This window comes from Siphateles boraxobius, unplaced genomic scaffold (assembly GCF_051911475.1).
Source record: "Siphateles boraxobius isolate OS27281-9 unplaced genomic scaffold, OSU_SipBor_1 41, whole genome shotgun sequence".
Classification (NCBI taxonomy): domain Eukaryota; kingdom Metazoa; phylum Chordata; class Actinopteri; order Cypriniformes; family Leuciscidae; genus Siphateles; species Siphateles boraxobius.
Genome location: NW_027509042.1, coordinates 14,828,217 through 14,852,968, shown reverse-complemented (window position 1 = coordinate 14,852,968; position 24,752 = coordinate 14,828,217). Strand labels below are relative to the sequence as shown.

Below are 24,752 nucleotides of genomic sequence, written 5' to 3'. Positions count from 1 at the left end.
ATCCATAAATTAAATACAACAAAAGTGCTGCACCTGTTTATTTTTCATGAACATTCCCATTTTATTTTTTCATATTATATATTAATTATATATAATATTTGAATATTATATTATTATGAGGCCAAAGCTATTAAGAATCACGTTTATTTCAGTTTTTTTTTTTTTTTTTTTTTTTTTTACAAAACTCTCAATCTATACAATAATTTGTACTCTACAATGCCCATAAATCTCTTCATCTCTTCAACTGTGTAGATTAAGACTGATGACATGTTTTGTTTAATTTCTCAAAATTAACCCCGCCCGTACGTACAAGTCATTACGCGTGGCCCCGCCCTTCCACGTTGGCGTCATCGATTCAAACTGGTATCCAAAGCAGAGTGGAGCTTGCGGAGAGTAAGAGAGCAGACTTCAGGGAGACAGGAGGTAGAGACTGTACAGCACGGCCTTTTTATATTCCGTATGAGCACAACGTCTTTATTTGTAAAGATGTGGACGGCTATAGGGAAACTGCTGCTTTTACATATGATACTCGTGGGGTTTCTGCTGGTGAATGGTAAGTGTCTGCTCCACGCTGACAGTCCGCTGTTATGAATGCAAATTGATGCTGTAGAAACACCGGAGGAGCCGCGTGCATCTACTTCCGATGACGAGACATTATTTGAGCGCTATATCATGTTAATCTCTTTATACAACTTGCATTTTTAAGAAACGAAAATCTGATCAAGTGCATGTTGTTCTTGTCCTGGCGTGTTCGTTGTGGGCACAATAAGAAGGAAGCATTTGTCAAAATTTAATTATAGTAAACTAGTTGGCTACGTATAAGTCCGTAGTACACAATTGGAAGTAACCCATACGCAATAGCGCAACTTTACTCTCATTGAATGTGTCAACAGTATCATTTAGATGTGTTTTTATGCACACGTGCCATTTAACCTTGGTCATTTAAAGTTTGCGATACATTTACTGCAACCTGTCATCGTGCACATCGAGTTTTACTGACAGTATTGTTTGACAGCTGTTAATAGAACTTAGCATAAAATCATGTTGGACTATACCGAGACTTTTAAAATAGTAAACTATTGTTAAGAATGTCTACGCGGCCATGTCTTAACTTTTTTTTTTTTAAGTTTGATATTTGATACATGTATTGTACATAGTAAGTCCCCCCAACATTCTGTTTTGACATCCTTTGTGGAAGTTGGATGGGTTAAAGTAGAGATGAATCAAAATATTGTAAATTGGGGAGGGCAAAGGGAAAAACTCATATTGGTCAAACAGTGTCTGTGGCTCTGTGGTGATCATTGTAAATGGCAGTAAATGTTTAGTTAATAACTTGATCTCCCCCAAAATTTGCACCCTGTATTTACCCACAACTTCTTAATATTACAGGTACTAAACCAGACTGTGAAAGCGGTCAGTTTCAGTGCAGGAACGACAGATGTATCCCGACTCCATGGAGATGTGATGATGACGATGACTGCTCGGATAACAGCGACGAGGAGAACTGCCGTGAGTAATTTAAACCTCTTTTTAACAGGTGTCTTATACAGCCATGAAGGTACCATCTTTGTTCCTCTTTCAATTGGGGTCTCAAAAAACAGTTTATGATACCAGAAATGCGGTCTGTCTAGACTACTCGCTGGGTTTTGAAACCACAGGAATAATCTCGGCACACTGTTTCTTTGAAAAGACTCCAACTGTCATGAGTTGTGGCTTTAGGTACCTCTACACTGGAATTTTTACTTCCTATTTTTATGCTTTGTAAAGTATGACATCACACACTGTATACATAGATTGTGTAGATTACAGTGTTTGTTTTTCTGTGTAGTATGTATCAGTAATGGACAATGCACTTAATTTTTCTTGTGAAGCTTGTAATCACACTTTATTATTGTAGTTAATAATAGTGACGTAATATGTCTAAAATGGACATTATGCATGGGATATTTTGAGCGTATTATTAGACACAGACATCTGCTTATTAGCTATGAATGTAAGTAGGACTTGCTGGAAGGTTGACACAGGCAAGATTGATTTTTGCAGGACTTGCTAATGTAAGACAAACATAAAAATCGTAATCAGAAAGTCGAATGACTTAATTGAGCCGTAGGCTACAGCAGAGGAGAGAAAGGCACAACTGCCACAAAATGTAATTATTCGGTTGTATTGGTCACAGTATTAATTGCAAGTGCATTAACTATCCTGGTGTGGAAGTGGAGTGTTCGGAGCCGCAGTGGAGAGAATGCCTTTTTCTGAAAACTGATGGAATTAAAATTTAACTTGCAGTTACTTTTGCGTTTTCATGCCATAAAGTGACAATCTCACAAATCTGCACTGCATTCTGGACATGTTGATCAAATACAGCAAGACAGTGTTTTAGCGATATAGGATTATAAAGGTCATACTTCTATTGCTCTTGTTCCTTATTTATGAGTGGTGCTGTGTGCTGCCTGCTAAGCTTTCTCAGCTGTAAACACACTAATATGTAGGGCAGGAATGGTTGGTTGCATTTATCAAGTATGGAGAAAGAGACGCCTCCACCTTGTTCCCAAAAAGTGTGAATTTACACACATCGGGAATCACTTGCTGGGAGTTTTTTTTGTGGCTTTTGATTTTTATTTAGATGACCCATTTTTATTAATTATTTTATTTATGATATATGAAACCACCTGATCTGATTTGATTTAAGAAAAGTCATGAAAGCGTTACGCTCAGATTTTGTGCTACTGCCAACTATCATTCCCCCAGATTCAGGTTTGTCACATTCACCTGGTGTTTTCTTGGCTTCGGTTATGCTTGTTTAAATGGATTCATTCAAAGGTGCCCCATTTCATGTGGTATCTCCAGCAGGCAGGGTATCTGCGGGGTTACTCCCCAGGTAGAAGCGCTCTCTTGGGCTGTCAGAAGGGTTGAATGCTCCCCTCTCTCTTCTGGATGTTTTTCCGTGGACTTGGACAGACATTGAATTAGAATAATACCTTAAGGATTGTGCTTTGCACTCCCCTCCCAGACACAACCTACTCACAGAATTGGCAGGATTCCTCTTTAGTTGCCCATGGAGACAGTAATAGCAACACTTCACAACACATACAGCTCCCTCTCCCTTTCTTTCTGTGTCTTTTTTTTCAGTACCAAATTCTAATCACAGAGCTTTTGTGTCTGAAGATGAAGTGGGCTCTTTGGTAGAGACTGGCTTAGTGGCTAGAGACTATTTATCTGTCTCAGGATGGCCTTCAGTCTTAGATGAATGTCACATGGACATTTATTTACTACGACATGAATCAATGTTGACAAAACGTTCTTGATAGTACATTTCATAGCAATAACTCCAAAAATCCCAAACTATAAAAAGTTTTTTTTTAGCAGGATAATGTTGATAATGATTTGTTTACTTACCGTTGGTTTGGGGCTATGATGCAAACATTTTCCCTGTACTTGTTTGTGAACAAACAAGTCAGAGAGAAAATAGCTGAAAGTAGGCTTGTGAAGAGATTAAGACAAAATAGGTATGTTATAACCATAATAGCCAGAAATAAGTGACAATAATGATTTTAACTTTCCAATTTGGAGATAAAAGATTCTTTAGAGTTTGCTTGTACACTCAGATTATCAAGTATCTTATGCGCCACCACAGTGTATTTATTTGATCAAAAATATGGTAAAAACATTAATATTGTGAAAGATTTAAAATAACTGTTTTCAGTTTCAATTGGCTATATTTTAAAATGTAATTTATTCCTGTGACGGCAAAGCTGCATTTTCGGATGCCATTAATCCAATCTTCAGTGTCGCGTGATCCTTTAGAATCATTCTTGTATTCTGATTTGGTGCTCAAAAAGAATTTATTATTATCATCAGTGTTGAAAATAGTTTAGTATTTTTAAACCGTGATAATTTTATTTGGATCCTTTCATGAATACAGAGTTCAAAAGAACAGCATTTACTTGAAATACAAAGCTTTTGTAACATTATAAATGTTTTTACTATCACTTTTGATGGAATTAATGCATCGTTGCTGAATAAAAGTATGAATTTATTTAAAGACTTTTGAACTGTGGTTTATTGTGTTTGGCAGATGTTTTGGGCAGCAGAAATGTGTCAAAGATATCTTGCAGCTTGAAATCCTTGTATGAAAAACTAAAAAAAAAAGATTTTGACTTAGATTTTCATCGCTTTTATTTTATTGTATATTTTATTTCATGATGAATTTATTTTCTACGAGGTAAGACATCACGGGGAAAAACAGAGGTGACAAAGGCCATATTTCTTTTTTTCTTTTTGACTCGTACTGCACACGTATTGCGTTGGACATTACAACATATTTTTAATGGCTAATTTTAAGTAACCAAGTGCTTCACATACCTTTGCCACAAATATAACAAGGGACCGCTCAATATCTCTCTTGCACATACACAAACACAAAAGAATTTATTTTTCTCTCAATCTCTTAAAAAAGAGGTCAAATAGAACATATCGTAAAAGGTCACAGGTCAGAGACATAATCAGGGTATCCTGTCTGTCATGGAATGGTTATTGAATCTGTTGAGATAATGAGCCTAACCACCTGTATCACATGGCATAGCGTGTTTCAGAGACACAAGAGATGCCTGTGGGAATAATACTCATTTTTATATTAAATGGCTGTGCAGTGTTACTAACATAGCTTGTCTGTGTTAGTAGTAGGCTTATGTATTACGTGTATCTATTAGACTGAGCTCTTGTATTACGTGTCTGAATGCACTCCTTTCTTATTCAATCCACACGCACACACATAGTATACAGTACACACAGAGTAAAGCGGAGCTAAATAAGTAAGCAAACACTGCTTCTAGTACAATCTTTTCCTGGTACTGCTCTCCAAGTATTGCAGCATCTTGTGAGGAGGATCTCATTTGTTTACTTTGAGGTAGGAAGTATTCCTCATGGAAATGTAAATGTTTTTTTTTTTTTGTAAAATGTGCAGGTTTAATAAAACAATAACAGTCCTGTGTCTATTAACAGGAAGAAAGGGAGTTGTAGCCTGAAATCTATATTTTTTTTTATGATGTGTACTGTCATGATAAGTTATTCACTATATGTTCAGACCTGTGTAATTATGGGGCAGATGTCACTGTGCTGCACCCTTCCCCTCACTTTGATTTTTATTTTATTACACTTTCGTTTTATGTTTTACAACCCTTTTCTTGTGAATTGGTCTGAGTCATTTCTGGGAAAGAGTCCGCAAACTATATCGATTTTGGGATTTGTTGTCAATCAGCAGGCTTCTTGCTTCTTGTTGCATTCCCACATAAAAATAAAAATGTTCACCCAAAAATGAACATTCTGTCATGTCATCATTTATTCACTTTCATGCAATATGATTTATTTGACTGATAAACAGACTGTTTGTGTGATGAATAATTAATTCTTCACTGATTATCCCTATGGTCTGTTAACTGTTGAAAACTGGATCAGTTAAATTTTGATCATAGACTGATTTTGGGGTCTGGATCAACTGATTCATTTAAAAAGATCTGACTCCAAAGAATGATTAATTCTCAAATTGGGCATTGCTGCTTTTCTAACGAACTCTCGAATGCTCGAAGAGAGCTAGTCTGGATGTCATTTTTTGTTGTTGTGAATAACGATTTAATATTTTGTTTGTTTGTCTCACCAAGCTATTTGATCTGGAATTTTGTCTTGGAATGTTTTTTTTTTTGTCTTTTAGTCATTTTAGACCTCAGTTCTCTAGATATTCTTCATACATAAAACTATTTGTGCTCTACAAACAAAAGAGAAAGAAAGTAATTCAGGTTAGGAACGACATAAGGTAGAGTAAATGTCAATGTCACGATGCTCCTCCAATTCGTACTGACAGAGAAATCTTGTTGCTGCTCGAACCGGTTAGTGCTGTGGTAATTATTGCTGGGTTCTTTTTTATTGCCCATGGGCTTTTTTGTTACATTAATATGATCAGAAAACACACATGCTCAATCTGACAAAAGGACCAATGCATATGTGATGGCGGCAGTGAAATGATTGTGAAACAAAGACCCAGGTGACCATGAAATATCTATGTGCATAACATAAATCCAATTAGTGCCTCTCCATGTGCTGTGTGGAAATGCCAGATCAGTGGGGTTATTTGAGTTTAAGGGAAATAAGGTCCCGTTTTTGAAAAAACTCTTCAATTTACTAAACAGAGGCTCGTTTTTACCCAAGTAGCACTTATGCCAAAATGATGATGTCTTGTTTGATTGTGCGAACATTCATTAGTATGAAGCATTCAGTCTGTGTCCTCTTGAAACTCTCACACTTTCAACACCCTCGTGCATGCATACAATTCTGAAGCTTTAGAGAGTATATGGGATCTTTCTGACTTGCATTTCCTCTGTAATGCTGATGAATTGTGAAAATTTCTTCATTAAGGAAATGTAATAGAGCTAAGGAGAGCGAGAGAGGAAGAAACAAAGAGAGACAACGTACGTGTTTTCATCTTCGTATTGTGGATATTGCCTGGATATTGTGGATGAGCTTTTCGGGTGAATTTCATGAGCTACTTACTGATATGAAATCTTGAGTCTCTGTTTGTTCTCAGTAAGGGGGGGGGGGGGGGTGGGGAATGTGACAGACACCTAAGGAGAGAAAGAAACTGAATAAAGAGAGAGGTGAACAAAGACACTGCCTCCAGCACATTCAGTAGCCATAGGTGAAGGGCAGCTGAAGTGGTAATAACACGTTTTTTGTTTCATTTATCTATTTTTTCCCCACATTGTATTCTTGTTGGAGATGGGTTCCAGTTGGTCTCTGCTCATCAAGGTGTGCGGTACAATCAGCCACAGGCCAGTGATTCGTTTGGCAGGCCTGTTTAAAGAAGAGAGGGTGTAGAAAGAGGACAAGAAAGATGAGGCTTCTTCTCACACATGGTACTAATGTCAGACGTCCTACAGGATTTTGGTTTTGCAGTGGGCGGCACTTTATAGAATAGAGTGGTGCAGACTGCAGTGATGTATTTTTGTTGGCCAACCCAGAAGTTACCCTGGTTCCCAGACCTTATTTCAGGCATTTAATTAAAAACCCATTATAAGAAACAAATGACGTCCGGACGATGGAACCCGAAATGCTAAAAGGCTAACCATTTCTGTGTTTTGGCCTACAAAAATATACATCATCCCTGCTGCACCACTATATTAACGTCTTACTAAACCCACCTTCCAAACGTTACTGATCAACCTTAGCACCTTTGGCTGAGGTTCTATGTAGGATCTGTGTCTTTGGATGGTTTTATATCCAAAAATGTGCACTACATTTATCGCATTGTCACAAATGCTGTCACAAATGAATCTTGACTAATTCATGCTATGGATTAAACTGTCACCCCTTAATCCCAAATAAACAACAACATACGGTTATTTTTACAAATTCATTCATGTCATTAGTAAATAAAGAGTTCACAGTACCTTTTACTAGTTCCACAGTACCACAGTACCTTTTGCTAGTTCCAGTTCCACAGTACCAGTTCTTCTTTCTTTTCAGGTAATGTGACAAGCGTTTCCCTTGATTTGCAGTATTTATGGTGTCAATTGCTCATGGCAGATTAAAATCCTTTGCAATGTCAAACTTTATCACAGCCCATGTATGAATGATCTCAATTCCATTTGTACTATTTTATATGCATATTTCTCTAAAAATCACATTGAAATCTGTCCTTAAACTTATAAATTGGCATTTTTTAATTCTTTTCAGAAGGTACACATAACTTGGCAGTTCTTACCCTTTGTTCAGTGAGCGAGTAAATAATCCAAAATGATTCTACGATGAGTCTGACCATTTCAGTTTGTTGACTCGTGTTATTGTCAGAATTGATTCGCACTGTAAGCCTGGATAAGTTGCATTTACTTAAACCATTTGAGGAAACCCAGTGCCCTAAAAAATTAAGTAATGGTAACTTAAAAATTCAAGTTAAATTAACTTAAATTTTTTTGTAATATCAATTACTTTGCAGTTATTACACATAATATATTTAAGTTAAATGTACTAGCCCGGATACTTAAAAAATTGGAGCAAACTGGTTGCCCTAAAAAAATTAAGTAATGTGTACTTGATAACTTGAGTAAACTTAAATGAATTTTTTTTTCCATAAAACAACTGTATATCTATACAGATATAATTAAAACTACATAGTTTGCATTCACTTACATTCAAAAAAGGAAAAGTAGACATTCAGATGTCTTGTGTAGAGGAAGCACAGCAGATTTTTAATTTACAGCAGATTTTTTTTTAAATTGAATTTTAGCTGTTAGCTCATCCTTTCCAAAGTTAAGAAATACCTGCAGGATAAAGTGGAAAGTTTTTCATAGTCCAAGTGCAGGGCATAAATGAGTCCGAAGAGAAGACAGAAGGCCTGAGGTTTTCCGGTTCCATTACTAAGCTCCCTTTCAAGATGACGTGCACACTGAAAGGGTTTAGTTGTGGACTTTCTGAATCCAGGCAGAGGATTCCAGATCGAATTTGGTGGTACGAGTCCTTGTCATTGACATCCTAAGAAAGAAACAGATTGACAAGACATTATCATTCCATGTCACCTAAAATGCATTTCCAACTAAAAAAGAAAATCACCATACAATGTAAACTACACTGCATGTAAAAAAACAATACTAGTCTTAAACGGAGTCCTTCGTTAACTGGATATTTTACACACTTTCAGCCCCAGTTGTGCACAAACTTTTTTGGTTCGCTGCCAAGCCACATTCCCTGCAGTTTTGCTACCAATACTTGTAATGTATAAATCCATTTATGGTAGCATTGTCCTTTCGACTTAAAATACATTGGTGAAAGGTATTACTTTCAATTGTACTTAAAGGGGTTTGCTTACCCAAAAATTTAAATTCTGTCATTAATTACTTACCCTCATGTCATTCCAAACCTGTAAGACTTTCATTCATCTTCAGAACACAAATCAAGAACTTTTTAATGAAATCTGAGAGAATTCTGTCCCTCAATTGACAGTCTGCAAAACTATCACTTTCAATATCCATAAAGGTAGTAAAGACCTCATTAAATTAACCCATATGACCTAAATTGTATGAAGCAATCAATGAAAAAAAACGTTATTTATAAAATATGTCTCACATGCACATTCACACGAGCACCATGATGCCACTGGAGTCACATGGATTACTTTATTGTTGTCTTTACAACCTTTCTAGGGATTGGAAGTGGTAGTTGCGTAGACTGTCACTGAAGGGACAGACAGAAAGCCCTCAGATTTCATTAAAAAGATCTTCATTTGTGTTTGGAAGATGAACAAAAGTCTTACAGGTTTGGTAGGACATAAGGGTGATTAATTAATGACAGGTTTTTTATTTCTGGGTGAACTAATCCTTGAAACTGCAGATTTTTTTTATTTATTATTTTGAGCCTATTTTACTTTTGTAGACAAATATTTTCAGTTTTTCATATCATTAACCAGTATTACAGATATTCAAAAATTTAAAAAATACTGAAAATATAAGTCTGGGTGATACTGATTAAATGATACTGAACATTAGTAGCAGACAGGCCTCATTAATGGTACCAGTAACATTTAAAACAAATTAATAACTTACAGAGTAGGTCTTAAAGAATGCAGAAGGGTCATCCCCAAAAATGACCAGCAGTCCACGAACGCAAAGGGACCTAACATCTGTTGGCTCGGTGGTCTGGAAAATATTGGAGGTATTTAAGTTTGTTAGGGAGGCTCACATGTATGAACCAACTTACTGAGCTTCCCCTAAATTTATCAGATTTTGGGAAGTAAAGAACAGGGCAACACAAGTTGACAAACAGGAAAGGAGAGAGGAGAGAAAAGGGAGAAAACTGAGGGGTAAAGGAAAAAAGATGAAACAAGAAAAGTGGAAAGGACAGAAATAAAATTGAGTAAGAGATTTAAGAATGGAAAGAAAAAGAAGAGAAGTCCAGAGGAAAGAGTAGAGACAAGAAAAGAGGGGGTAGACTGATGTAGATAAGTAAACCCACCTTTGTCTGACGTAAAAGGTCAGCCAAAAGCTGGTCAGCGAGGCCTTTCTTCCTGAAGATTTTCATCAGATTTGCAGAGTAATGATCAAGTGCATCAAAGAAGTTCTCTGAGATTTTTCCCACCACTCTGTTGAACTCATAATAAACCTAAATAAAGGTCAAATAAAACATAGCAAACAATACTCAGCAAAGGACAATACTCAGCAAACCCAGACGACAGACAGCTAAACTTGACTGGTACATCTGCACTTGGCTATTGATCAGATGATTTGGTGTAAAATTGGGATAAGTGAACTTTTAAGGCATTGAATGATTTAAATGTACATAGACATTCATGATGCAAACAAGGAAATGGCTCAATTCTAGCATAAGTTCCATGTTTGAGTCTAAAATGTTTAAATGGCTGTGATCTTTTTTCACAGTTAACAGGACATACTTGCACTTCCAAAGCATTTCTTCCTGACATCTGCAACAATAAACAAGATAGTTTATCGTTAGAAGGCATCCATTTGTTTTTTAATGTATAACATTTTAATCAACGACAACTTATTCCATTTAAAACAATGGCTGTATCAAAATTACAGTTTTATCTAACGTTAGCTTAAATTCACTCACCAGATTTAGTAAACTGTGGTCGTCATGTCTCACTTCGATGGAAACCTCGTTGTATCTGTGTCGAACATGCAGGGATTAAAATGGGACCGCCGTGGGCGAGTAAGAAAACCACCTAGTTAACAGGTGAAAATGTCACGACCTGTTTAAAGCATGTTAATGCTCACAAACAGCCCCTCAATAAAAAATAAAATAAAAACTCAAAACAATAAACAGACGAAAAAATTCAGATGAATTCGTCAGGAGATCGAGCGGGACCGTGTTCTCCACACGCGAGTGAAAAGGGTTAGCCGTTAGGGCCTAATTTTGTCCCAAACGGTTTAAAACAAGGTTTTTTACATTATTCACAAACATTATTTTGATGGAGAGAGAGAGAAAAAAACAAATGAACAGACAAAACTATGTCTGCTAAATTCGCCTGTCAGGTATTCAAGCGGGACCAGTGAAAAAAATTCCAAAAATTTTTACCAAAACATTTGCTTTCTAACTACTAGGGGCGTGGTCAGTACACAAACCTGAAAACTTTAAATTTAATGGATTAAAATTTTAAACACATTCAAATATGTCTACAAAAGTAGTAGAATTCACTTACATTATATATATATATATATATATATATATATATATATATATATATATATATATATATTATATATTAGTGTGTGTCTATTTACATGTATGTATGTATTGTTTGGTGTGGTACTGCAAACCCCCAAAATCCCAGTTTCTTTTTGATCAGTCCATGTGCTTGAGAGCATACGTCTTTGACTATCTAATCCCTGCCAAGATTAGTAGAATATTTCAACTTGACTCGGCTTTATTTACATTTATGCTATTCATGCTCTCGCTCGCTTGTCACTTTCCCAATTTTGGCCTGGAATGGAATTCGAAGAATATTTCAATACCCGTTTTTTTATGAATAAATCATTTGGCTAATACCCATCTGTGCACTGACAAACATTCTTCCAATGTGTGTAAGCCAGTATCAGTGTGTTTGTGTGTGGTTTTGGGTCTCACAGCTTCAGAGATTATAATTCTTTTGAGTTTGTCTACAACTTGGCCAGACTTTTCTCAGTGTCATTTATTCACACGGGTCCTTACCTTTCTCCTCAATGTTTTCTGTACTGTGTCAGCTGTGGAAATTGAGCTGAAAAGTGTCCTAAATCACTGCAGTGCAGCAGGGAGTGGTATCTGCTCTAAGTAGCTATGATCCTCCGTTGAGATGAGGTTGTTAAACGACTTCCACAGTTGTATTTACGACATGGAGAGTTGGTGTATATTTTATGCTGCTCTCCTTGCTGAAGGATAGAAAATTATGTTTGAAGATTTGGGTTTTTTTTTCTACACTTTTATACTCTCAGAGAGAGAGCTCTTTTGACCTTACTTAATCTTGCAGTGGTGCTCTGGAACATTCATTGGATTATTACACTCGTACATACTGTACAAACATGGTCAGATCCTTTTTTATCAGGTTGCTTAGATTGTTTGAGTAGACTGCCGTGTAAGGAACTCAGCTTTTTGGAAATATTAATAATCAATAATATCTTGTTATTATTAATTATAAATATTTGGGTCAGTTAATTGGATTAACTTGATGTGGCTGAATTAATATTACAATCAATTAATCAGTTCTTCCAACGAACTATTTTGATTATTAATTTATTCTAATAAAGGGTATCTTCCATGGCCACCGAAGAATAATTATTTCTTCGCCTGTACAGTACTTTGAGCCAGTAGCAAAAACCGTGATCGTAAAGTGACTTGTATTGCAAACAAAACAGAACCAAATACATATTATGTACAAGTTTTATTAACTAAATATAGATATTTATATGAATATAAATAAACTAAACAACATACACACATGAATACATAAATAGGTTAGTGATAGGATGAAATTGGAAACCGGAAGAGGGTCTATGAGAAGAACCATCAGAATTTCATTTTCACATTTCATTGAATTGAATACTTGCATTTGTAATGGGAACAATTCTTGAAGTTGTTGAAAATTGAAGTCGTTGATGGTTCCGGCAGCGTCAAGTGGAAGTTGGTTGAGAGTTCTCTTTCTCCAGGAACGCATGATTGGAAGTGAGGAAGTCAAAAGGATGGGTGATTGGAGTCGTTGTTGGTTGGAGTCTTTGTTCCAAAACTCCTGAGATTGTCCTTGGTTCTTTGTGAGAGAGTCTTCTCTCTTTTCCATGAGGCCGGATCTGGTTGGAATCGAGGCCTGCTGGGCCCTGGGGCCCCCGTGGAGGGGGAGGGGGCTCCCCAGTCTCACCAGAACAGTGTTGCGGCTGGATGAAAAACTAAGAGAGGGCGGTCACTGTTGCCTGCCTCTGATATACCCTGAGAAAAGAACCAACCCCTAAGGTTTGAATGGACCTATGAGTAAGGTGACATGTCCGAGAGGGGAAGCGGCTCTTAGTTGATTTATGGTCTTTGTCCCCAGCATGCTTAGACTGTTCATTCAAGCTCAAATAGACATAACAAATTCACATTGCATTCTAAGAGAAGGTGATGTACATCAAAGTGTGTGTCATTAAATGAGGATTAATTTGCTAGGAAGCATGATACAGGTGAGGTTATATTGACCGTTGGGTGGTTGTTCAACCACATACACCCCAATCAAACATACCATGTTGTTATACCTAATAGTACACGAGACAGTAAATCATCACAGTTTCTGTGAGGCATGTTCCTTCATAGATCAGAGTAACACCGCAAAGTTTATTTAATTAAAGATGGTCTCTCTCTCTTAAGCATGTGGCGCATGTGGCCACATTCCTTTGACGTCGTAAAGTCTGTTATCAGTCTTAAAGTGTTCTGTAACCGGACACCCGGCTGACAAAGTAACTTCATTTGTGAGGTTAGTTTTGGGGGAGAGTTTCATAGACCTTTATATTCATTAAATATAGTGAATATGAATAATTAGTGTGTGTCTGATTGGTCCAGACCCTACAGCTGAGACCGATGATTCAATAATTATTTTTATGTTATGGCCGGTAACTGGCCGATATTACAATTCTATAATATTTTGTAGAAATAAATAATTAAACACTAAAACCTAAAAATAGGACGTAATAAAAAAAAACATGCAATAGGATAGTGCTACAACCAACCAGAGCAACGAAGAAGGTGACGTAGTCAGAGCGACGGACTTCAGTGCCGTTCTTTGTTCTTTTCTCAAAGAAAAGCTTAACTCCAAGTCTTCCGGTGTCGCAGCCAAAGCCAATTTGAAAGGCCACCAACAGCCATCTTCTTTGTTTTCAAGTAGCAGGGAATTCAGGCGGAACCGTCGCAACTGCCATCATTATGTTAAGTCTGCCCACCGACTCTATACACGATGTGATTGGCCTGACTAGAGTTTGGTTTTTCCAGCTTGCAAGCCAACGGAGTTGCTTGACGACACTGGCTGCAAAATAAAGTTTGCTACCGCTAGGGTGCGTCTAGATTTCTTGGCTATGGAAAATGAGGATTCACAATTAAATATCCAATATCGACAGAAACATCTTTTTGATAATTATAACAATATGGTACTGATATATTCTGATATGTTGTGCATCCCTATTTGCGGATCTGTCAGTGGTTTGAGTGTTAGGAGGATGTTGCGCATTTCACTAGTCGTGTTTAAATTTTTGTGCCGCCTACTGAGATTTGTTTGTGTGTGCATGCATGCGTTATATTCTGCCTTATGTGGCACAGCATGGCATCTTCTTTAATGTGTTTTCTGATTGTCATTTAGTCGAAGGGGAACAATTCAACTTTCTCACACCCAGACCACCTGGTTAGAAAATGTGGAAGTTTGTAGTGGTTTGTAGGACATAAAACTTGAGCTTTACTGGCTACCTGTGGCATCACGTATCCACTTTAAGGTACTGCTTCTAACGTTCAAAGCATTAAATGGTCTTGCTCCACAATATTTGTCTTACCTACTCCACCCTTACCGTCCTACACAGTCTCTCAGATTAGCTGAACTTGGTTTACTGTCCGTCCCTCATTGCCGGTTGTCTACTGTAGGAGGAAGGTCTTTCAGTACTAATGCTCCTCAATTATGGAATTCGCTACCTCTTACACTACGCATTAGCTCTTCTGTGGCTACTTTCAAGACCCAGTTAAAAACATCTTTTTAACATGCATTTTGGATAATGTTATTATGTATCCTATGTGACTGTAATATATGGGTGTCTAAATGTATTGTATGTACAATGTAAAGCGACCTTGAGCTTCTGGAAAGGCGCTATATAAATAAAACTTCTTCTTCTATAAGAACTTACTGTAGTGGACAAGAAAAGGATGATGTTGAGGTTTTTACTCTTATTTACTCTGCACTGTAAAAAAATAAATAAAATAAAGCCACTAAAATGTCAAATTTAGTTTTTATTGCGGATTTAAAATGGACTAAGTGCTGCCAAACTACAATTTGAAGAACACGTATTTTCAACAACTTTAAACTTGATTACTTGTATAGAATTTGAAAATGTTTAATTCAAGAAATAAAATGCAGTAAAAAAATATAGTTAAAGGTACAATATGTAGGATTTTTGCAGTGAAATATCCAAAAACCACTAGGCCAATGTTAAATATTTTGTTTAGTTGATTACTTACAATATCCCAAATGTTTCAAACTATTTGTAAATCCTGAGAGAATTGCAATTTTAACCAAGGAAACGGGACGTGTGAGCAGGGGTGAGGAGTCGCCAGTCAATGGCGTCATATCCATGTTAGCCTCGGTTAGCTCGTACTGCCATAATAACCATGGTGACAGACGTTGACAACTGGGTTATGCCTGGCAGGACGCTCACGCTGTTGTTGTTTTGTTCAAACATTATGGACCATGGCAAGCAGACTTTGAGACAAAAAGAGGACTAAAACGAAGATCAACATCTTTCGAGATCCCGAGAGCTCCACGTCCGCGACTAACTTCGACTTGACAGAGACGCAAGTGAAACAGCGCTGCGTTACCTCAAGTTTAATTCGTCTAATAAACTGACCTGTGTGAGTATTAATTCAGCACTTGCGTGTAGTTCGGTAGGATGAAATGTCCTTATTCTTTTATATACGCGGGACTCACGTTGTGTGTGGCGCTGGTATACGTGTAGCAATCGCGCCCTGCTTCACACTACAGTCATGTTAAAACATCAATGTATTCACTCCAAGATCCATCAGCTTGACGACAAGATCCATACTTACGCTTAATGTGGAATATACGTCATCAATATACGCCTTTGTTATTGTAAGAGGTTAGCGACCCCTGGTGGTGAAACATCCTGCATATTGTAACTTTAAAATAGGTAAAAAATTTTTTTAATTAAAACAAAGATTTGTTCTTTATTCATTTATTCAATTTATTTATAAACATCAAACAAATCTTTGGATCAGATTTGAATAAATTCACTTAAACAGACAGTCAAACAAACTGACTCACGAAAAGGGAACCTTATTAAACTTTCTAATGAAAAACTCAGCTTTTGAGGAGGAGAAGGTCCTAATGAAACTGTTCAAAGCCTTTCCCCCCTTTCTTACACCTTGTGTTTCTTCCTCACTTTGCCCATCCTCCCATTTTCAAATTCAAAGGCCCCAGTAGCTCCTCAATGTCTCTTTATCTCTTTGACTCTCCAGCACTTCTGTGCTCAGTGCTTCTCTCTCCTGGCCAGCATGGTGGGACCCATCACCTCCTCTCCGCCTTTTCTTTATTTTTATTTCCGTGCAAGTGTTCCTCCTTTCTGCAAGCACCCTGACACTTCCCCAATAGGTAAAACATGCAAGATTAGTGTGAGGCCCCAAATCTCCAGCACAGGCCACACCAGTAATAATACGTTTCAGAGAGTGAGAGAAAGGGAGAGAGAGATAATGTATATGTGTGTGTGTGCATTTACATTTTTTTGGTGTGTTTTTGCATGCATAATACTGTTTATATATGTTAAGTTTTCTGTTTAGCCTTAAATAATACACCTGCAGAGCTTGGTGTTTTAAATGCTTTAAAATTTGTTTTTTAATTTAAACGCTTTCATAACCGAAATGAAAGACTTGCATTGTTGTTGATCTGTGTAAACTGCGAAGCATGTCCTTTCCTTAAGATTATTAAGTTAAGCATACTGCTACAGTTTGAGTAGGAACAGACTTTACATGAGGATTTCAAACAGTAACAGTATAAGTAGGGCTGAACTATAGATTGAACAGTATATTTGTGATTATTTTATTGGCAATAAAATGCATTTTTTATCTGGCCATTAAGTTTCCTAAAACTAAATTTCCCTGAATCATTTCAAATTTGTTTGTTTCCCCAAATTGATTCAAGACTGTTCAACATTTTATTTGTGTTCCGGTATCCATGGGAATTTTTTTGATGTATTGAGATTTTTAAGTGTGTGTAGATAAATATTTCTGTTTGTTATATTGATGCGCAATAAGGATGTCTCTGAACCATTGGAAGTAGTTCGAATACATTTGTTTAGGCAGTACATATACATACAAATAACAACAGTAGTTATTGTTGAGATTTTTTTTCTCAATATCTTTACATAGATCATTTGAATATAAGTGTGTGTGTGTGCGTGCGTGGAGTGGACTCTGATCACATGTGCATCACACTAGAGGATAGGGCAAGTTCATTCATGTCTTAGTTGATGTCACATAACCCTGTACCCATATATTAAGCATTATTTAGCCTCACTTGATCACCTCAACCTTGTTTATGTGTGTCTCTTTTAATTTCTATGGTATTTAAATTAGCAACTCAGAGATTTTACAAAATAACACATACTAACAACATGAAGGTGAAATAATTTGAGGTTGAACTAGTGCTTTGAAGTCCGGCTTTAATGAGATTTGAGCGCAGAGCAGAGCCCAGGTGGTGCTTAGCTACTTTAATGAGTGCAGAGCAGGTCTGTCCACTCCAGCCCGACCTCTCAGCACGACTGCAGAACAAACTTCAGAGCTACAGCTAGTCAGTAATGTAGACTGCACTGTTTCAGTAATTAGATTACCCTGTCTGATCTTTGCTGAGGTGAGAGCACACTGATCTGGCTACCATGTGGGTTTACACTTTAGAGAATAGACAGGCTGTCTATTGATTTAAACTTTTTGATTAATTATTTACATGATATGCTGATTTATCTATCAAGTTATTCACAATGAATCACAAATATCAATAAGAGAAAAGTCCTCATGTATAAAATGCCTAGATTTTTTTATTTTTATTAGCTGGTCTATTTAAACATGTGATAGATTACATATTATGTGTTATGTCTCACTGTTTTTCAGTCTCACACAAACCATCTTTTTAAGATGCTGTGTCAAATTAAAACTAGTTAACTCTTTTAAGTTCGAGTTTTTCCTGTAATCCATGTTTTCACTGGAGCTGTTATGGATCTTCTGAAGTAGTACAGCATCCTCGGATCCAAAAACAAGCCAAGAAGTAGTTCTACATAAACCAGGAGAGGATAGAAGATTGCTTGCGCTCAAGTAAGCTAACGTGATCATCAAAAATTCAACACCATATAATCAAAACTCCTTAACGTTACAGAGAAAAATGTTGAACAAGCGAACAGGTATACGATAGTGAGAATTTTATTATTTGAATATATAATTGTTAAATTGATGGCTGTAATATTAACAAATAAATGCAGGTGGTGAGTCTCAAGGCCCGGGCATACTTAAATTTCCGCATCCGAAACGCGTCTCGCGAGCAGTTGTGTCCGCACAGCTTTCAAATTGTCAAACTAGCGGATGGCTGAGTACTTTAACGATATTCTTATCTGTTCTTTTTGTTCTAAAAACGTAAATATCTATGGCAAAAAAAGCAACAAAACGAATAAAACATCTATTTGTTATGAAGCAGTGTGCAGGCTTTTTTATGTTATTTGTGTCATTTTGTGTTTTAAAAATATAAGATAGGACAAGATAAGCATTACTAAATACAAAAACATAAAAATAAAATAAAATGAAAATAAAATAAAAATAAGTATACAATAAAACATAGATACAATTATATATACACAGTGCTTTAATTTCAGGAAGGTCTACTAACATTACTGTTCAGGTATGTAATAAGTAATGGCCTAAAGTTTATCATAGATAATTAATTCTTAATAAAGCTTAAGTCAGGGGTGCCCAACCCTGCTCCTGCCGATCGACTGTCCTGCACAGTTTATCTCCAACTCTAATCAAACACACCTGCGTTTAATTGTCAAGTGATCCTGAAGACCTTAATTGGTTGCTTCAGATCCTTAAGTCCTTAATTGGTGGCTTCAGGTGTCTTTGATTAGGGTTGGAGATGAACTGTGCAGGACAGTCGATGGCAGGAGCAGGGTTGGGCACACCTGGCTTAAGTTATTAATTCAAGAGTTGTGAGTGATTTTCTCTTTGCCTTTTGTTGTTTGATTTGCATTAATAGCGCAATCGTCAGTAGGTTTATTAGACTGTTGCCACTTTAAAGGGGTGGTATAATGCCCCTTTTTACAAGATGTAAAATAAGTCTCTGTTGTCCCCAGAGTGTGAATGTGAAGTTTTAGCTCAAAATACCCCACAGATAATCTTTTACAGCATGTTAAAATTGCCCCTTTTTAAGGGTCAGTAAAGACGCGTCGTTTTGTGTGCATCCCTTTAAATGCAAATGAGCCGCTGCTCCCGGCACAGAGGGCGGAGCTTCAAGAGCCTGTGTGTTTGCAGCTCTGATTACCTCACGCGGACAAGCACTAAAATGTCAGAAACTGTTCTGCCTTTTATGTTTAAACTGGAGTCAGACAATGATGGAGAGATTCAAAATAGAACGTTTCTGAATGGTTAGTTGATGAATTTATGTTGCTGTTAATAGTTAATTTGTTAACTATCCTCAATTAGCATATTCTGTCATGATAATCTATAAAATCGCTCATGTGGTAACTGTTGTAAGATGCCTACAGAGTGACATGCTGTTGCATTTGTGTTACTTACTGTATTTCATGTGAAAAGATGGATGAGCAGACTCAACAAGACTCAACACTCTTCTCAACATGGACTGCGTGTTCCTGGGGTCGGAATATGTCAATTTTAGTGTTAGTGATGTCACTAACCCTGGAGAAATATCGTCTAGTCCCTACCAGCTGTTTGTTGTAGTCCTTAAAAAACAATTTCTTTAAAAGCAAATATCTTCCTTTGCTTTGAACTTTGAGCATTGTAACTTTGCAGATGTTGTTTATGCTCAAACAGCAACATTACACACTTACTAAAGTTAGAAAAGTGTAAGATCTAAAAGGCTACTGATGCACCATATTTTCTCCCAACTATTTACGTCAATTTAAGACATAAACTGTTTAAGTGAATCTCCAAGACGGTCATTTTGACATTTGTATATTTGATTATTTAGACTCGCACACAAAGCCCAAAGTATAATTTGCTTGTCTCGTTGCGGACCATTGCTGAGTGCTTGCTGCCTTGGAAACAGCATCTCTTGCACAGATTTTTGTACTTTTAATTGCTCTTTTTATCTTCAAACTCGTTCCGCAATTTAGCAACAGTAGAGACTGCAGTTTACAACAATCACCGATTGTGCTGATTCTGACTTTAAGTTTGAGTTTTATGGAGAAATGACATCACACCGCTGTGAAAGGTAGGAAGTTGCGCTGTACAGAATGCGGCTATAGTTTTTCATCTTTTTACCTCGAATATCTTCTTTTTATAATCATTGGAAACTAAAATCTAAAATAAAATTAGATTAATATCTAGGGTTGGGTATCTGTTGGGTTTTATCCGATACCAGTACCTACTCAGTATTTTTTAAACGGTTCCGATGCTCAAACGTTTCTTGAAACGGTACTTTAGATAACAAAACCGCATACACTGTTAAAACATAATACCGGTTCCCTATTGGCTCCGTGTTTCGGTACCCAACCTTATTAATATCACAGATCTAATGTGTAACTAACCACACGTTTGAATGTTTAGTTCTGTCATCCATCATCACTCATTAGCGCTGTGGCTCTGTGTGAGAGCGATCTTTCTCTATCTCTTCTGGACTGCGAATTGTAGTGCAAAAATGCATCATAGACAAATGGTTTTATATTATTGTATATAGAAATGGCTGGCGAGATAAAATTTCCAAGATAACGGCTTTATAGCAATAATAAATATGTATTTTATTAATTTCTCTAATACCGACAGCAGAACCGATTGTGTTAGAGTTTATCGATACAGCGGTCTTTCATAATTCACCAACGGGTCCTGTTTAATACCGGGTTCGTTAACCAAATTGATATACTTTAGGCTTCAGTGTTCATCTTTTCCTCCATGTGTTAAATGCTGCATACTAGAGTACATAACCTCATCTTTCAGCACTTTTTTCAGAGCCTGCAGCAGTGTGACTGTTAACAGAGAGGGTTAAATGTTGAGGTCTTAACTAATTGTTATTTTATTCAACATTTACCTTTTTGTTATTTCCTTCGGTGGAGATATTGACTTAGCAAACCAGCGAGAGATTCTGCTGTAATTAACATTCAACTTCGTTACCCTGATGAATTATTTTAATTTTAACTTCTCTGGCACTCATAAATATTAATGATTGCTCAATATCTTCCAGTCAGATACTGAACTGTCTAAGAATGGTGAATTCACTTCGCACTTTTTTTGTTTGTTTGTTTTTTGTGTGTGTAATTTGCTAGTTATTTTACCTTGAACTTGTATTGCCCTTTGGCAGTTCTACAATACATAATTTCCACAAATATCTCTTACTTTGTAACTTCAGAAATGAGATTGAGAACAAGAAAATAGCTGGAAGTTTAGGGCATGAAAAGAGAGCCAACAGCCAAGGATGGTGTTTGGAAAACAATTGAAATGGAGAGAGGCAATGCCTTCATTTCTGTGCAGATATGTGCAGAATGTCTGTTAAGCCCTCTTTGGAAAGTAACACTAATGTTAGAAAATGAGCTTCACAACCCTTCTAAAAGATTCCCTTTCATCTGTCCAGCAGAGAAGACTATAATTGCAGGTTTATCAACCAGATTGATTCACTTCGGCCCCAAGTGAATTTAGTTCTCGTTTGGAGGGTGATGAAGCATATGACAATAAATTGGCTGCAAATTCGAGCAAACTAAGTAAATACAGATTGGCGAAGCCTGAAACTTGATTCAATGTCATGGACTTACAATTGGTATGTGTAATTGGGACTGGATTGGATGGAAGCCTGAATAAAAAATAATAGGTGTGAGATTTAAATAAGAAATAAAGTGACATTGTGAGATTTAAGGCACAGTTATAAGAAATAAAGTTTGAATTGCAGAATATAAAGTCACATTGTGAAATTTAAAGATAAAATTATGACATACAATTACCTTTCGCTGTTACCTTTTTTATTTATTTTTAAAAATAGAATTGTGGACTATCTCAACACATGAGCCTGTGGATACTTTAACCAGATGTTTCACTCAGATTTGTTGTTGTATTGACCTACTGTCGTTGTAGTCAAGGATCAGCAGCTTCTACATCATATGAGATGTAGTGCACACAAAGCGATGCCTGATGGGTAATCCTTTCTTCCTGCAAAAGAGGCCCAGAGATATCTAGAGACAAAGTTGGCTAACTGAATTAAATTAATGCGCAGGCTTACAAACCACTTATTTAATTGCTAACCGGGGAAGCCAAACTCATGATGGCTGCTCTGCTATCTCTGCCGTCAATGCTTTCTGCCGTCAATGCTTTTCTAATGAGATTGATCCTATTTACTATCTCCACCCAGATGGTAAACACTGAGACGTCTGGGTGTGTGTTTATGTGAATGTATGCGTGCGTGCACGTGCGTCAGAGAAAATAGGATCACATCAGCACATCAGCGACAGTAGTCATGAGACAAAGTAAATTATTGAAAGGCCCTTTAACAGTACGATTTGGTTAACAACTTTCCAATTGTTCTCAATGATGTTCTTAAAGGCAGTGACCTTATGGGCATGAATTCAGAGAGCCCTTTATTTAACTACACTGCCTCAGTTCATCATTGATTATAGACTGTAGAGAGTCAGTCTGTATGGGCCGTGATTGAGAATGTCGCATATAGACTGGCACAAAGCATGGTGGACTGGATGTCCTGTTCATTATCTCACTCCACCTGCCGTGTGTAAACTCAACTCTTCCCCATATTGAGCTAGTAGCTAAAGGGTCTCTGGCTGTGTTGATAATGGTGGGGAATATCACATAAGTAGGGCTGGGTGGTGTGATGGTACATGGTGTGTAATGGTGGGAAAAGTTACAACTAGTAGTCAACAGGTTTTCAATCCGTTCCTAGAGCCTATCCAGCACTGCACAGGGGAATCCAAATGGCTGCTGGGGAGGCTGCAGGAGAGGTTTGAAAACCCCTGTTCTGTACTTTGTATAGGGATCTCCCAGTCACGTGACCCCTAACTGCGTGTCCGCCATTTTGACGGAATACATCCATCAGCTACTCAGTGGCAATGGATCTATTATTAGGGATGTTAGAACCGTGAAAAAAAATGCACTATAGTTCTATCATAAAGGGCGACAGCTAAACGCTTGATTTTATATATATATATATATATATATATATATATATATATATATATATATATATATATATATATATATATATATATATATATATATATATATTTTATATATATATATTGTAAAATTGGGAGCCTGATGTGTCCGGCTAAGACAAGCTTATGTTATGCTGAATGCTTGGTACTGCACACAAACATTGCAGATTTCTATGGCAACAGTGAATTTATAACATTTGATCCCGAACTCAGAGAAATCATTCATTAGCCTTCGAGGGGACAACTTACCTGATCCAACATGAAGACTGCAAAGCCGTGTGTGTTGAGTTGGAAGCCAAACACCGCCATCAGCGTTTTGCCTGTTTATTGACGCCAACCACTTGTTTCTCCGTTTTGTTTCTTTTGGGATACTGTATAAAGATATTCCTTTTGTATGATCACGTATCTGATCGCATCCAACTGCACAGCATCGCTTGGGCATGATAGAAATATTTCGCAACGACCTGTATTATCACCGGCGGTATAGCATTTTCTATTCCGTCAAGATGGCTGCTCCAAATAGCGTGACGTCACGCGGAACGTCCCTATACCACAGTGCATCCATTGCATGATTTGAAGAAAATCCCAAAACAATTTAAAACATTAATACATAAACGTTTTTTGTGTTGCTTGCATGGGACCGTTCAGAGAGTTCCTGCCTGTACAGAGCATTTAAATTCAGTCACCTACAAGTAGAGCTGCTTGATTTAATAATTAAAAGATTGTGATCTTGATTCAAACACCCATGCGACGAGTACGATCACAGAAAACATTCTTATATGCGTTGCCGCTGCCGATTACAAATGTGATATTGATTTTATATAACAGTTCAATGATCAAAATATTAATATTAGGGGCCAGATTTACCAAACAAATTAGGAATTTTTTTTGTGAAAACACAAAACCAAAAAAGCACAGATGGCAGTGGAAAGATATGAGCGTGATCTACTGACAACGTGCAAATTAAACAACACAGACGCAGCCGGGTCGTTTCCATAATGACCAACGGAATCTACCAAGAGAAACGCAAATTAGAGTCTGGTTTAAGACATGCTTTTTTTTGGGCGGTGAATAATAAACACATTAACTGCACACATACCAGTAAATTGACTTGTGCAAACCTTAGTAAATCACCTTGCATGTCTCTCTATTGTTTTCTCTCTAAATACTCTCTTACCATAAATTTTTCGTCTGAAAGGGAAACTTCTACAAATGCATATGCAATAAGGCTTGCCGCAAAAATAACCCAGCCCACGCCTTTTTAGTGCTTTTTAAAAAATTTTTTACTGTGTGTCTTTAGTAAATCCTGACAGTAGTTTTTTAACACCAAACGAGGATTTGTTAGTAAAATAAACTTGTTAGTAAATCTGGCCCGAAGTAACTTACATTTTAGACACAATGTTGCCTGTTTTTGCCTCATTTCGCCAACATAAATAGTTCCAAACAAAGCCACAGCACTGTTTTGCGTCCCTGAGCAACATATACGGCGGGGAATGAATAAACTCTTTTGAATGAATTGGTTGAATGAATGATTCAATGACTCGCTCATTAAGACCGTATAATGCTTCGTACTTGAATGAATCAGCCGTTTGAATGAATCGGTTGAATCTCAATGAAAAG

At 36.9% G+C, this 24,752-nt stretch overlaps 1 protein-coding gene and 1 long non-coding RNA gene across 7 annotated transcripts in view; one reads left to right on the top strand and one right to left on the bottom strand.

Moving 5' to 3' along the window:
* Positions 1–358: 358 nt before the first annotated feature.
* Positions 359–24,752, top strand: part of lrp8 (low density lipoprotein receptor-related protein 8, apolipoprotein e receptor) — a 183,729-nt gene continuing 159,335 nt past the window's right edge. For 2 of the 6 annotated variants that reach the window (XM_077198549.1, XM_077198545.1), the window contains exons 1-2: positions 386–553; positions 1,390–1,509. In XM_077198549.1, the coding sequence (XP_077054664.1) occupies positions 460–553; positions 1,390–1,509 (214 nt within the window). In that variant the 5' untranslated portion in view covers positions 386–459. Of the gene's footprint in view, positions 554–1,389; positions 1,510–24,752 lie in introns of all 6 variants that reach the window. The other 4 variants (XM_077198548.1, XM_077198547.1, XM_077198551.1 and 1 more) reach the window with 3 other exon arrangements.
* Positions 10,010–10,746, bottom strand: LOC143706555 (uncharacterized). The gene is made up of 3 exons (XR_013192992.1): positions 10,612–10,746; positions 10,437–10,462; positions 10,010–10,143 (listed from the first exon to the last, which is right to left on the bottom strand). It is a non-coding gene; the product is annotated as an uncharacterized LOC143706555 (long non-coding RNA).